Genomic DNA, 15897 nt, shown 5'->3' with positions numbered 1-15897 from the left:
GAATCTATCCAAACCTTCTTTGAAACCATTTAATGTTTTCTTGTCTACAACAGCCTCTGGAAGCGCATTCCATGTATCCACCACCCTCTGAGTGAAAAAGAGCTTCCTAGCGTTTGTTCTAAACCTGTCCCCTTTCAATTTCTCCGAGTGCCCCCTTGTACTTGTGGTGCCCCATAATTTGAAAAATCTGTCCCTGTCTACTTTTTCTATGCCCTTCAGGATCTTGAAGGTTTCTATCATGTCTCCTCTAAGTCTCCACTTTTCCAGGGAGAAAAGTCCCAACTGCTTCAATCTGTCGGTATATGGGAGATTTTCCATTCCCTTTATCAGTTTAGTTGCTCTTCTTTGTACTCCCTCAAGTACCGCCATGTCTTTCTTGAGGTAGAAACATAGAAACATAGAAATTGACGGCAGAAAAGGGCTATAGCCCATCGAGTCTGCCCATACCAATGACCCACTCCCTGATTCTTACTCTCCTAGAGATCCCACATGAATATCCCATTTTCTCTTGAAATCTAACACGCTGCTGGCCTCAATCACCCTCTGAGGCAGCTCGTTCCAATGATCTACCACCCTTTCAGTGAAGAAGTACTTCCTCGCATCACCCTGAAATTTCCCTCCCCTGATTTTCAGCGAGTGTCCTCTGGTTACTGAGGGCCCTATAAGACTGAAGATATCATCTTTCACCTCTATACGCCCAGTAATATACTTAAAGGTCTCAATCATGTCCCCTCTCTCCCTTCGCTCCTCCAGTGAGTATATCCGCAGTTTTTTTAACCTTTCTTCATACGTGAGTTCCCTGAGCCCCAAAACCATCCTGGTAGCCATTCGCTGAACCGACTCAATTCTCAACACATCTTTTCGGTAGTGTGGTCTCCAGAATTGAACACAATACTCGAGATGAGGTCTCACCATGGATCTGTACAGCGGCATTATGACTTCAGGTTTTCTGCTGACAAAACCCCTACGGATACAGCCCATCATTTGTCTTGCCTTGGACGATGCCTTCTCCACTTGATTGGCAGCCTTCATATCGTCGCTAATGATCACTCCTAAATCACGTTCCACCGTGGTCCTGGACAATGTTTCACCATTTAGTGTGTAAGTTCTGTGTGGATTTTTTTTGCCTAGGTGCATTACTTTACATTTTTTAGCATTGAAGCCCAGCTGCCAAGTTGATGACCACTGTTCAAGCTGTCTTAGGTCCTGCGTCATATAGTCAGGCACACTGCTTTTGCCAACTATGTTGCATAGTTTGGCATCGTCGGCAAACAGTGATACTTTTCCTCTAAGTCCTTGGGTCAAATCTCCTATGAATAAATTGAATAGAATCGGCCCTAAGATGGAGCCCTGAGGTACTCCACTCATCACTGCTGACGTTTTGGAGGGGGTACCGTTTACCATCACCCTTTGAAGCCTACCATCTAGCCAATCCCTTACCCATGTTGTGAATGTATCCCCTAATCCCATCGATTTTAGTTTGTTCAACAGCCTGCGGTGTGGAACGCTATCAAAAGCTTTGCTGAAGTCCAAGTATATCACGTCAAGGGACTCACCGGCATCCAGATGACTGGTCACCCAATCAAAGAAGTCAATCAGATTAGATTGGCAGGACCTTCCCCTGGTGAATCCGTGTTGCTGTGGATCACGTAGATTTTTTTCATCTAGAATTTTGTCAAGTTCCTGTTTGATCAGTGTTTCCATGAGTTTGCACACTATGGATGTAAGACTCACCGGTCTGTAATTTCCTGTCTCCGTTCTGCAGCCCTTTTTGTGGAGTGGAATTACGTTAGCTGTACTCCAGATGTGGCCGCACCATTGCACGATACAGCGGCATGATGACTTCCTTCGTCCTGGTCGTAATACCCTTCTTAATGATACCCAACATTCTGTTTGCTTTCCTTGAGGCCGTGGCGCATTGCGCCGATGCCTTCAGTGTTGCGTCTACCATCACTCCCAGGTCTCTCTCCAGGTTACTGACCCCTAGTGGTGTTCCCCCCATTTTGTATGTGAACATCGGGTTCTTTATCCCCACGTGCATGACCTTGCATTTCCCTATGTTGAAGCTCATTTGCCATTTTTCGGCCCACCTTTCCAGCTGCGTTAGATCCTTTTGGAGATCTTCGCAGTCTTCCCTGGTTTGAGCCCTGCTGTATAGTTTGGTGTCATCTGCAAATTTAATGACTTCACACTTGGTTCCCGCCTCTAGGTCGTTTATGTAGATATTGAACAGGAGCGGTCCCAGCACCGACCCCTGCGGAACTCCGCTCGTGACCCCTTTCCAGTCTGAGTAGTGGCCCTTTACGCCAACCCTCTGCTTCCTGTTTGCCAGCCAGTTTTTGATCCATCGGTGGACCTCCCCTTGTACCCCGTGGTTCCATATCTTCTTAAGCAGTCTCTCGCGTGGTACCTTGTCAAAGGCTTTTTGGAAGTCAAGGTAAATGATGTCTATAGATTCCCCTTTATCCACCTGGCTGTTCACCCCCTCAAAGAAGTACAATAAGTTTGTGAGGCATGACCTACCCTTGCAGAAGCCATGTTGACTCGGTTTTAGCTGCCCATTGTTTTCGATGTGTTCACAGATGCTGTCTTTAATCAGTGCCTCCATCATCTTTCCCGGGACTGAGGTCAGGCTCACCGGCCTGTAGTTTCCTGGGTCTCCCCTTGCGCCCTTCTTGAAGATGGGCGTGACATTTGCTATTTTCCAATCCTCCGGGATCTCTCCGGTTTTTAAGGATAGGTTGCATATCTGTCGAAGTGGCTCCGCTATTTCGTTTTTTAGTTCCTTGAGTACCCTTGGGTGAATGCCGTCCGGTCCCGGCGATTTGTCGCTCTTTAGTCTGTCTATCTGCTTGAGTACATCCTCTTGGCTTACCTCTAAATTGACCAGCTTATCAACTTGGTCTCCTATTACGATCTCCTCGGGTTCCGGAATGTTGGTTGTATTCTCCATCGTGAAGACTGACGTGAAGAACTCATTTAACCTGTCAGCTATCTCTTTCTCTTCTTTTACTACTCCCTTTCTGTCTCCATCATCCATTGGTCCCACTTCTTCTCTCGCCGGTTGCTTCCCCTTGACGTATCTGAAGAACGACTTGAAGTTTGTTGCTTCCTCTGCCAGTCTCTCTTCGTATTCTCTTTTTGCTTTTCTAACCACTCGGTGACACTCCTTCTGGTGTTCTTTGTGCACTTTTTGGTTCTCCTCTGTTTGGTCTTTTTTCCATTTTCTGAACGATGCTTTCTTGTCGCTTATCGCCTTCTTCACTGCATTTGTTATCCACACTGGGTTTTTTGTTCTATTTTTTTTGCAACCTTTCCTGAACTTGGGGATGCATAGGTTCTGCGCTTCGTGCACAGTCCCCTTGAGTAAGGTCCAGGCTTTTTCTACGGATTCCGTCTTCCCTATGTTGCCTTTGAGTTTCTTTCCCACCATTTCCCTCATGGCATCATAATTTCCTTTTTTGAAGTTGAGTGCCGTCGTTGTGGTTCTTTTTCCCTTTGATGATCCAATTTCAAGCCTGCACTGTATCGTGTTGTGATCGCTGTTACCTAGCGGGGCTAATACCGCCACCTCCTTTGCTGGCCCCCCTAGTTCGTTGAAGATTAGGTCAAGAGTGGCATCGTCCCATGTTGGTTCCGTGACCAGTTGCTCCATGAAACAGTCCCTCGTGACCTCTATGAATTTGTTCTCCCTTGCGCAGTTTGAGTGCCCAATACTCCAGTCTATCCCAGAATAGTTGAAGTCCCCCATCACCACCACATCTCCGCTTCTGCATACCTGCCTCAGTTCCGCCTCCAGCTCCTGGTCGATTTCTTCCGGTTGTCCAGGTGGGCGGTAGTACAGACCCAATTTAATGTCTGCCCCTGTTCCTCCCTGTAGCTTAACCCATAGTGATTCCAAGCCATCCGCCCGCCAGATGTTCCCATCCAGACAATAATTCCTTGACGTAAACCCCCATCCAAACAAAGTTAGTTTTTTTAAAGTCTAGAACCGTTGCTTTTGAATGAGCCCTCTCTATACCCATCGTAATATTAAACCATACCATGCAGTGATCACTGGATGCCAGATGATCACCCACTGTAACATCAGAAACACTTTCCCCGTTTGTAAGCACTAAGTCCAGTATGACCCCATCCCGTGTGGGTTCCATTACCAACTGCTGGAACAGTTTTCCTTGTAGAGAATCCAGAATCTCCCTACTTCTAGAAGACCCTGCAATCGGGATACCCCAATCAACAAATGACATATTAAAATCACCTATTAGCAAGACTTCCCCCTTTTTTAGATACATTCTGAATGTCTATTATTAAATCTCTATCTACTTCTTCCATCTGTGAAGGAGGCCTGTACTAGAGAATGACACGGGGAAAAAAATCTGTCCCTGTCATCGCCCCGTCCTTGGCCCACCATCCTCTGCACCGCCCCGTCACCGCCGTTCCCTTCACCGCCCCGTCACCGTCACCGCCATCCCTTTCACCGCCCCATCACCGCCACTGCCATCCCATTCACCGCCCCGTCACCGTCCCCGCTGCATCCATATAAGCCTTAGTACTGTAATATTTAGCTTATTCCTTTCTTATAAATCAAAGTTCCTGCTGCTGAACTAGAGAAAGATGTTCAGCTGGCAGAGCTTTGTTTATAAATTTTTATCAACACAACTAATATACTACTTTATCCTAAAGCAAAAAATAAATAAATAAATAGAATTTTTTTTTCTACCTTTATTGTCTGGTTTCTGCTTTCCACATCTTCTCATTCAATTCCTTCCATCCACTGTGTGTCTTCTCTTTGCGTCTTCCATTTGCTGTTACTATGCCTCTCCCTTCACCCCCCCCCCAATTGGTCTAGCACCCATCTTCTTCCCTCCGCTCCCCCATAGTCTGGCATCTGTCTTCTTCCTACTCTGTCTTCCACATTTCCCTTCAGGGTCTGTTCCTCTCCACCCTCCTTCAATGTCTGTCCTATTCCTTTCCACCACCACCCTTCCCTCCCTCCTTTACCATCTGTTCCTTTCTACCATCCTTCAGCTCCTTTCGCGTGGCCTATCTATCTACCTTCCTCCCTCTTATTTTCATGGCACGTTACAATGTCATTTGTACAAGCCACTGGAGCCTGCGAGCTCGGTCTCTGTCCCATCCCCACAAACCATCTCGCTTCTGTGCTCCTATTTTCCCCATTTCTAATATCTCCCCTATGTATCTGCCATTGCCCCCCCCCCCTGTGTCCATATACCATCCCCATGGCATGTCCCCTTTATGTCTCTGTCCCTATGCCCCATGCACATAATTTCCCCTCTTTCTGTTACCTTCCTGTGTCCAGATTTCCCCTATCTTCCTCTTCTATACCAGTGTGTCCTCTTCTTTTCAACCCCATCTAGCTTTTTTCCCTCTTTCTTCCCCCCCCCACCCCTGCTTCTAGCATCTGGCTCACCTGCCTGTCCTTCCCTTTCTTTCCTGCTGTGGGTTTTTCTTTCCGTCTTCATCCCCTTGGCCCAGAATTCTTTTCCCTTTCACTCCCTCCTTCCAGTTTGAGCCGGGAACATGGGCGATCGCACGGTCCTCGCAGCCCCCACCCGCCTGCCCAATCGATCCTAGTGTTTAGCCAGCTCTCTCCCTTCTCCTCACCTTAGTTGCAGGCTTTCTTTTTCGGCGACCTGCACGCTTTCCCAAAGAGCCTCGCACGCGCGGCTGCTCAGTGTTCAATCTTCTGCTCTGCTGCAACTTCCTGTTTCCGGTTGCGTCAGAGCAGAAGATCGAAACTGAGCAGCAGCGGGTGCGCGGCTCTTTGATAGCGTGCGGGTCGCTGAAAAAAAAAACCCCTACAAACTAAGGTGAGGAGAAGGGAGAGAGCTGGCTAATCACTAGGATCGATTGGGCAGGTGGGTGTGGGCTGCGGAGACCGCACGATCCTTCATGCCTCACTGCGGGGACAAGATCATTCACCACTCCACGGGCAGGTAATGGCCTTGTCCCCGTCCCCGTAGCGACTGCTAGTTTTCGTTCCCCGTTTCGGCGGGTTACCGCGGCTAAACGCGGTGGCCGCGGGTAAACCGCCACCGTGTCATTCTCTAGCCTGTACATCACACCAATGTAAATATATTCACTATTCCCTCTTTCCAAATTGATCCACAGTGGCTCTTCCTTGCCCTGCAGATCTTGCAATTGTGTGTCTTTAATATGTTCTTTAACATATAATGCTACTCCTTCTCCTTTTCTTCCTACCCTATCTTTCCTGAACAGATTATAGCCCAGTATAACTACATCCCAGTCATGGTTCTCTGTGAACCATGTTTCTGTGATTGCCACTATATCCAACTCCTCTTCTTCCATCACAGATTCTAGATCCAGAATCTTGTTTCCCATACTTCGAGCATTAGTATATACGGTGATGGGATAATCGCATGCCAGACACCAGCGTGCCGACAATCGAGCACTGACAATTTGGCGCAAGAAAGAAGCGCGCTGCGGAAAAACTTAGTTTTAAAGAGCACCGACAGGGGGTGTGGGGGGGAACCCCCCACTTTACTGCATAGTGTTCGCGCTGCTGTTGGGGAGGGGGGGATGCAACCCCCCACATTATAGAGAAAACGGAACTTTTCCTGAAAAAAATTGGAAAAAGTTCAATTTTCTTTATAATGGAGGGTTCCAAAGCCCCCCCCCAACAGCAGCGTGAACACTGTACAGTAAAGTGTGGGGGGGTTCCCCACTCACACCTCGCTTCGGAGCTCTTTAAAACTAAGTTTTCCCATGGCGCGCTTCTTTCTTGCGCCGAATTGTCAGCGCTCGATTGTCGGCGCACTGGTGTCTCGCGCGTGACTGACTATGAACCGTATATACTGCTTTCCAGACATTGCCCCCTTTTCACATCCGTGTAGAGGTATAATGGGCTAGTTTTACAAAGCAAACCAATCATGTACTGATCGGTTTGGGACCCCTTTGCGACCAGATTTCCCTCTGGCCCCATTCACTAACCTCTCCAGCGATCCGTTTCAAATTCCGTGCACGTAAATGAGGGGAAATGCATGCAAAGTAGGCAGGGACGCGATTCATAAAACAAATTTGGGACACCGATTGGTCTTGCCAATCAAGAATAGAAGCGACTGCTGGGGACCAGTCGCACAAGTCTCTGCCGACTCTCCTGCTCCATTGCTCCCTGCTCTCTGCCCCGATCTTGCTGTGTAGGAAGAGGTTTGCAGCACCTTGGGAATAAACACGTTCAACCTCCTCGTGCGGCTCCTCTCCCTGCTCTGCTCTCTGCCCCAATCTTCCAGCCCTGCTTTCTGCCCCAAGCTCCAACAACCGAAAAGTTTCAGTCAGACTCTCCCGCCTTTGCCACGGGGTTATCTGATGCAAAAGCGCTTTGGAGCCGATTTAAAAAAAATAAGCAAAAAAGGGTGTAGGAAAGAAAGAGAAGGCAGGAAGAGAAATTGTGACTCTCTCTGCCACCTTTTCAAAAAAAACCCGGACACAAAACATATGTGCAGACCATCTGCAGGGAAAGCAGATGGTCTGCGCATGCGCTGGGATTGCTATAGAGCGATCCGGGCAGGCAGATGGGGGCGTTCCTCCGATCGCCCCCATCTGCATATTGAAGTTTTGAAAATTCATCAGACCTGCACAGATCGGTCCTGATCGGGCAGGTTCGTGAATCTGGCCCTAAGTGATTTACTTACCTGAGGGCTTATACTCACCCGGGAGCTTTGATCACCCTGCCCCATCACTTCTAGTTTAAAGCCCTCTTGTAGAGTAATAATCTCCCTGTAGAGGTGGTGGAGACAAAGACTGTCTGAATTCAAGAAAGTATGGGACAGACACGTGGGATCTCTTAGGGGGGGAGGAGATAATGGATGCTGCAGATGAACAGACTGGATGGGACTTTTGGCCTTTATTTGCCATCATGCTTCTCAAAGGACTAGATCATGTTTTAAGGTAATTTTTCCCCATAGATCTGAATTGTTTATTATTCAAAATGGCTTTATCCAGTATTTTTTATTTCTCTATCATCTGGATGGGTATATTGCAGAGTTCAGATAGCTGTGTTGATAATTAGTGTACTTGATTCTGGTCCTAATTAATGCACATTAACAGGGCATGATAGAAATTATTTTAAGTCAAAAAGGTAAGGCTAACAAAATTAAAATTAGCTGAACCCTCTTAACACTTGAAAATAAATAGGGTGTTACATTTATTCTCAGTGGTTTTCTATACCATAAGGCAATGAACCATGTTTAAAAAAAAAAAGTTTCCAGAGGCTAGCAATAAAGCAGTCATGCTTTGACTCCTGCAGTGCAGCTCTCAGGGCTAAGGGGTACATTATTCAACATTTTATATTGTTGCCAACCCAGAAATGTGCAGGGCCTGGAGGATTGAACCAGGGCCATGAATTTAGCACATATATTGAAAAGCATAAAGTTTATTCTTTGTCATTTTATTTCTAACAGGTTAAGGGCAGGATTATGTGATCGATGTGCAGTGACTGAAAAACACATGAGGAGGAAACAGCAGGAATTTGAAAACATCCGACAGCAGAATTTGAAGCTTATAACTGAACTCAGTGAGTCCTACTTCTAACAAATTCCTGACTCTGTTGTGGCAATACAATACAGTTCAGAGCCTTATAATTTTACTGAATGTATACTTCTGTAGTATAAAATGAGCCATAACATTAAGATAATTGGCATAGTTGGGAATTCTTGAGTTTAGAGACCTACATGGAGAGTATCCAGCTAATAGCACTAGTGTACCACTAGTCTTGCTTCTGGTGCAAGGAATACAGGAGTTTGGATGATAGGTAATATCCCCCTAACCACAAGTTGCTTGCAGAAGGATATCATCTACATCTTTCAACTCTGCCTACGTCCCTAGTGGGCTTCCTTCCTTCAGTTTTTTTCTTTTGCAAGCGAGTTAAGAAGGTATCTTTCTGATCATTCAGAGGAGAGTGTGGCACAGTGGTTTGAGCTATAGCCTCAACACTCTGAGGTTGTGAGTTCAAATCCTTCACTGCTCCTTGTGACCCTTGTGTAGTCACTTAAACCTCCAATGCCCCAGGACAGATAGGGAAAATGCTTGAGTACCTGATTTGTAACCTGTTCTGTTCTTCTTTGGGAGGATGAGCAAAAAAAAATGAATAAGTAAAATCTGCTCTGAATATATTTTTCGTATTTTTGAGTTTTTATCCATATGAGACTTTGTTGCTCAAGAGGACCCCAGTTGTTCTGGGGCAGCTCTGCCTGGGAGGAGACACAAACTCTCTGAGCTGCAGTCTACAGCTAGCAGGGCAACACTTTTGGGGAACCTGTGCAGCTGGCCTGCATTAACATTTGTGGAGCTTGGGGTCTGTTCCCCTAGAAGCTAGCTCACCCATGATTTATCAGGTGCTTAAGTGCAGGCTGTTTGGCCATGTGACAGTCTGGTTGGGCTTTGGGGGCTGCCGGCTGCATTCCCTACTCCCCCGTTGTAGTGCGTGAATTCATGGGATCTGAGGTCTCAGTCCGGCTTCGGTCCGATTGGCAGCCCAAAGATTGCAGTATTTGAGTTTTTAATATCTGGTTCTGAGGCAGAAAGCTTCTCCAATTTTCTAGCCGTAAGGGGAGATGAAGCAGGCAGGCGCCAGTATCAAACTATGGGTGCATGCTATTACAGCCTATGAGGAAAATCAGGGGGGGGTGCTAAAATTCCATAGTTTTTGAAGTTTGGTGAATCTCCCCAGGCCATTTTTTGGCAAGAAATCGCTGCCACAGCATCCATCTTGCATTTCCCAATTTTATTTTAAAAACCTCTATCTGCCTCCAAACCCTTCAATTTTGATTAAAATCGATTGGAATAGGCTCTTCATGTTGTTCTACCCCCGTATCATGGCATATTTGCACTGGGTGGCCAGTAAAGGAGCATCCATGTGCTGGGGGGGGAACAGGAGCCAAGTGCTTAGTCCCATCTGATACCTCTAGGGCTGGGGAACCACAGAGGGGCCTGGTTCTCAGGGGAAAAAAATGTGTTCCAGAGCCATTAAATAGCAACTTCACAAAGCAGATGCCTGGATGCAGCGGATCCAAAAGGCAAGACTCAGACCACATTTTTCCCTTGCATGCAGACATCACAATGCTAATTATGGAGCATTTGGAGGCTCTACCCCATGGATCCTGAATTTCAACAGCTTTTCATTCAGCCTAAAATGGATTCGCTGGTGGTTCAGATTACCAAGCGGACTTCCTTGTCTAGTGACTTCCCTGCACAGGATCACAGGGTGGATGTTGCTCTCTAGAGGCAATTTGAGGTTTGGCTCTGGCTATTAAGGCCACAGCAGCGGCCTTGTTCATGGCACACACATGCCATACTAGGTTATGTCTGATTCCAACAACGGATGACAAACCATGCCCCCAGTTGGTGCTGGTGGGGTTGATTATGTCACAACAAAGGAGTCGTGAGGATGAAATGTCAATAATTCAGCCATGGGTTTAATGTTCAAAGTTCACTTTATTGATAGTAGCACTGTGAGGACTCGAAAACTCGACACTGACAGTTTTTTCAGCATCTATGCCTTTGTCCAGACACCAGATATTTTCCTGTTCCTTCTAAATTTGACCTGCATTGACTGCTTTATTTATGTAATAGAACTACCAGCCATTGAGATTGTGAGGAAGAGGCTACAACCTCTACCTTAGAGGGTGTGTCTACTCTTTCAGGAAAGGTTGATGGCTGAGAAGGTGGTGACGGTTCTCCTGAGGAGAGGGAGACAGACTGCACACTTAAAGTTACTTGCTCTTCCATCTGTGGCATAGAAGGAGCCAAAAAATACTGGTCCAAAGGTCCCATTCCTGAAGGTAAAGAATGTAGTTTCGCCTTTCTTTTGCCCATAGTGGAAGGAATTAATATGTGCTTTCTCCCGACTCCTCACAGGCTCCGAAGGGGCTAAAAAGGGGCTTGTCCTGCCCCTTTGGACCATGCCCCTTCAGACTCCCGGGCTCACGATGGCAGGCCGCGTACCGCAGTTAGATGGACTTTTAACGAGTCCTCCAGAACCCCTCTCCTTGACGCTGGCTAGCTTCGGGTAGCTTCAGGGGCTGCCTGCCCCGATGTAAAAAGTTGTGCTGCAAGTGGCATCGGCGGCCAAGGATGTTTTTTTAAGAAATAAAAGAACAGAGAGAAACCCCGCCCCCCTATCATACCCACCCCGAGTACTAAATGCAATATATAACTTCATGAGAACATAGTCATGTGCTGTTTGCTAACTGCCAATCAGTGCTGCTGCCAGAACGGTCCGTTCACCGGTCTAAGGAGTCTCTAGTCTCCAGCCCACACAATCGGGACCCCATCTTCCTCAGAAGTGCAGTTGAGTAACATAGACCCGTTTCTCCTCCTCAGCCTACCTGAAAACTCGGGAAGTCACATCTCACACTCTCTATCTTACTGCTCCAGTTCCATACCACATGTTGCAGCAGCAGGACCTTCATTCATTTTAGCCAGGTCTAAGAGCAAGGAGATCTTTTGCTCCTCCCACAGACAGCCCGAGGAAGACCGGGAAAACAGCGCAAGCCAGAGCAGTGGTAACTTTCTGTGCACGCACAGCAGCTGCCTTCAAACAGCACAGTCAGCAGACTCACTACATGGCACCCGTTTTGCGTGTTCCGACTCCCCAGTAGCCTTTGACCCAAAATTACCCATCAGCCATCGGACCAAGTTCACACGAATTCCCCGTTAGCAGCCCTGGCACTGCCTGGAAATGTTAACAGGCAAACTGCACTGATGTTTTTGCTTAAGTAGTCCACAAAGCGTTTATGGTAAGCCACCTTTTTTCCTCAGTGCTTGCAGGGGACACTGATCCTTCGCGGACTGTTGATTGAAGAGCACTTCTCTAAAATGTGCATATGGCAAAAGGGTAGGTAAGGCAGACCTAAAAATTGTTCTCTATTTCAAACAGGGAATGTCGGTATGTGCCCAAAGAGATCAGCGGGAACATAAGAAGTGCCATCTCCGGAACAGACCCTAGGTCCATCAAGTCCGGCGATCCGCACACGCCGAGGCCCCGCCAGGTGTACCCTAGCATAGTTTTAGTCCCCATATCACTCTAAGCTTCTCATAAGGAGATGTGCATCTAGCTTACCCTTACCTATGTCACCTTATGCCACTCATAAGGAGATGTACATCTAACTTACCCTTAAATCCTAGAACGGTGGATTCCGCAATTACCTCTTCTGGGAGAGCATTCCAGGATTTATATCCTCTACCCAGGACATCTAGGTTTCAGAAAAGTACTTCTGTTGAGCAGCACTTCACTGCAGAAATTAGGGGAGGTCATTCCCTTAGTTCTGCAGTGGTTGATAACCCCCAAATGTGAAACTAGCAAGAGATATTGGGCTTTCTAATAGCTTTAGGAAAAATAAACATTTATGTTCTGGCACATAAATGGTTATTTTGTTATTTCATAACATAAACAAGTATGTGCCAGCACATAAATATTTTTGCACATGCTGACCCGTTAATATATTAGACATTTATGATTCTAAAATTAAGGCCTTGCCGCACTTAACCTGCACAAAAACTTCCATTTCACTATTTTAGAACAGTAGATCTTCTAAAATACTGCTAGAACTTGAAACCTCCCAAACTTGGATTTCTGAATTCCAGTTTGTATGTCCATTCTAATATCTGCCTCTAAATGTAAAATACTTCTAAAGAGCTTGTGTTTTTTTATTTCATTTATATTGTTTATCTACTGTAGTGATTGCTCCAGGTTATGAGGAAAAGGCTGAAGGGCTCAATTTTGTCCCATTGCACATATCAACCAATAAGTCTGCTTTTTTAATGTGAAGTAAGAATTATATTATAGAAATTAACACAATTGTCAAATATACTTCTTTATCCCAGGACAAGCAGGCAGCAAATTCTCACACATGGGTGATATCACCGATGGAGCCCCAGTACGGACACTTGAAAAGTGAATTGCAACTTTAAGTTTAGAAAGTTCGCGATCAGCCTGCACCGCACATGCGTGAGTGCATTCCCACCCAATGTAGGCACGTGGTCCTTCAGTTTCTTAGTTTCCGTGGAGCTAAGAAGTCGCGTTTCAACAGGTGTTGAAAATTTTTCTCTTTTCACTGCATTCCCGCTCTCACGGTTTGTGATTTTTTGTCACGTTTTCTTTGTCTTTCTTTTCATTCGTATGAAATATTTTTTTTTAAACTTTATTATTTTTCTTCTGTTTGCAAGCTCGTGGACCAGTAGGGCCTTTTCCTCGCCTCAATCATCGTGTTCAATTTTGCAGAGGCGGTCTTCCCGTCAATGTCATGCCCGCCCACTGGTTTTAAAAAGTGTGGTCACAGCGCTACCCACTCCCTCCCTGCTCTACTGATTAGTCATGATGCCAGCAAAGTGTTTGACTGTGTGGATTGGGAGTATTTGTTTGCGGTGCTCAAGGGCTATGGGTTGGGGGGTGATTTTCTGACCATGGTTCGTCTTTTGTATCTTCTTCCTAGTTCGGCAGTTTTGGTTAATGGTACGGTTTCTGGCTATTTTCTGGTGGAGCGTGGCACTCGTCAGGGTTGTCCCCTTTCCCCTTTATTATTTATTTTATCTTTGGAGCCCTTATTGTGGCAGATCCAGGAGGATGGATCGGTGTTCGGGTTTCCGTGGGGCGGGAGGAGGTACGTTGCTTGGCCTTTGCGGATGATATTTTGTTGTTGACCCAACCGGGTCAGTCTCTCCCCTGGGTGTTGCAATTGGTTGGTGACCATGGCAGGGTGGCTGGTTTGGAACTGAACTTGGATAAGTCTGAGGCTATGGCTGTGGGTAGGTATGCTTACGGGGATTGGTCGGTTTCTTTCCCTTTGAGATAGGTGGCGCACAAACTCAAATATTTGGGGGTATATATCACTGGCAGTCTATCCCGGGCCTACAAGGAAAATTTCACAGTGCTTTTGAACAGGTCTAGAGACCTCTTCAGTCTTTGGGCTCGTTTTCCACTGTCCTTGCGGGATCGCATTGCTCTATACAAAATGGTTCTGTTTCCTAAGTGGGTCTATGTGATGCTTACTTTTCCATTGTATATGACTAATAAGGATATTAATACGTATCACACTGTATTATGTAAATTTCTTTGGAATAATAGAAAACCTAGAATGATTCTTGCTCTTGACGGGGTGGACTGGTGCTTCTGGACTTGAGGAGATACAATATTGCCTGTCTCCTTCGGCATTTGGTGGACTGGGTTAAGAACACTCAGTTTTATACCCCTGTCACTCTTGAACAGCAGTTGATGGCTCCTACTCATTTGCTGTATTATTTTCACGCTAAGCGTCCACACCAGATTTTTCCTACCAAGACTCATCCCTTGCTACGTTCTATGAGACAATTTTGGCAATGGTTGTGTAAACGCATGCATTTGCCTTTTACTTCTACAGTTCTGTTACCCCTGTGGGGTAACCGCGACCTGGATCCTGATGCCTCCAAACTATATTTACAGCGCTGGAGGGATCGTGGACTTTGCTATGTGCATGATGTTGTGTCGGAAGAGGGAGTGCCTCGTTCTTTCCAGGGTCTACAAGCGGAGGGTCTCTTGGAGGCTCGGGATTGGCTTTTCTTATCACTAGGTGTCTCATTATCTCCACTCACTTGACGCTGCTACCTTGAACGAAGACCGGGCGGACGTGGTGTGTGAGACTTTGACTTTGTCTCGTCAGACTCGGCTTAGTTTATCCTTCCATCAGGTCAGTTTGGGCTGCTTTGTGGCCCCTTGGGACCCTGAGGTGGTGGCGGCTGTGTGGAACCAGGATCTCTCCCTATCTGAACATATCATGGGCCAGGGGATTCGTCTTCTGATGAAACATCTTCCTCGACTGACTTGTTCTGTGGTCCTGCAGGAGCAGCACTTCAAGTTTTTTCTACGATTGCATGTCTCCCCATTCCGGGCTTATGTTTCTGGATATGCCTCTCATGCTCGGTGTCCTCGGTGCCAGTCCACCCCTGCAGGCTTGCTTCATATGTTCTGGTCATGTGACCATATTCAAACCTTTTGGTCTTTTGTAGTACTGTACCTGTAGTCTGCTCTGCGCAAGCAGATTCCCTTGAGACGTTCTGCTTTTTTCTCAGGGGGCTCATTTGGGATTGTCTAGAGGGGGCAACATGTTATTGCAAAAGGTCTCTTTGTTAGCCCGGAAGTGTATCCTTTTGTTGTGGCGCCAAGCTGATGTGCCTACCTTAACTATGTAGAGAAATTAATTGTTTACTTTGTTAAAATTTGAATACCTGGATGTTCGGAGGGGAGGTCTGGGGCCCTGGAGGAAATTTAGGAGAATATGGGCTCCCGTTTGGGAGGGATTGTCCCCGAGAGCTCGTAGTTCTTTATTGAACTTTTAACATTGGAGTGCGTGGGGTGGGGGTGGGGGATTCTGGTAGTATGGGGGGATTGATTTCTGTGGGTCTTCGTGAAGGACGACGCGAATGACCTGGCTGTTTCTGCTTTTTGTCTTGTTCATTATGGTTGGTATGTTGTTGTACTGCTTGATTTTGTATACTTGAAAGAAAAACTTAATAAAAAATGATTGAAAAAAAAAAATGTGGTCACTGTGCCCGGCCTATCTCTGTTACTGACCCTCACCACTGATGTCTCCAGTGCCTGAGTCCTGAGCACCGTCTCAAAACTTGTGCCCGCTGTTCTTCGTTGCAGAAGAGAACTTTTTAAAATTGTCTTATGTAGCAGAAACAGCTTTTCGGTGCCGCTATGGAAGGGGAGCCTAATTCATCACCGACACTGACCACACCAGCCAAGATGATACCGAGATTGACTCCGACGGATCTGCTGATGCTGTCTCTGGTGTCGCGATCCTCCACATTGGGTAAGCCTTCCACTTCCCTCCTCCCCCTCCCGGGACGCAAGTCAAAGCTGCATTGAGTCAAGTCATA

The 15897-nt window shown here is 46.5% G+C and overlaps 1 protein-coding gene across 8 annotated transcripts in view; it reads left to right on the top strand.

The window, feature by feature from the left end:
- RBBP8 (RB binding protein 8, endonuclease) overlaps nucleotides 1-15897 on the top strand; it is a 200200-nt gene that overhangs the window by 81223 nt on the left and 103080 nt on the right. For 7 of the 8 annotated variants that reach the window (XM_033933895.1, XM_033933891.1, XM_033933893.1 and 4 more), the window contains one exon: nucleotides 8442-8554. In XM_033933895.1, the coding sequence (XP_033789786.1) occupies nucleotides 8442-8554 (113 nt within the window). Of the gene's footprint in view, nucleotides 1-8441; nucleotides 8555-10690; nucleotides 10821-15897 lie in introns of those variants that run through there. The other variant, XM_033933898.1, reaches the window with a different exon arrangement.

The sequence above is a fragment of the Geotrypetes seraphini genome, chromosome 2, assembly GCF_902459505.1.
Source record: "Geotrypetes seraphini chromosome 2, aGeoSer1.1, whole genome shotgun sequence".
Taxonomy (NCBI): Eukaryota; Metazoa; Chordata; class Amphibia; order Gymnophiona; family Dermophiidae; genus Geotrypetes; species Geotrypetes seraphini.
Note: the sequence above shows the minus strand (reverse complement) of the source record. Positions and strands in the feature narration are given on the sequence as shown.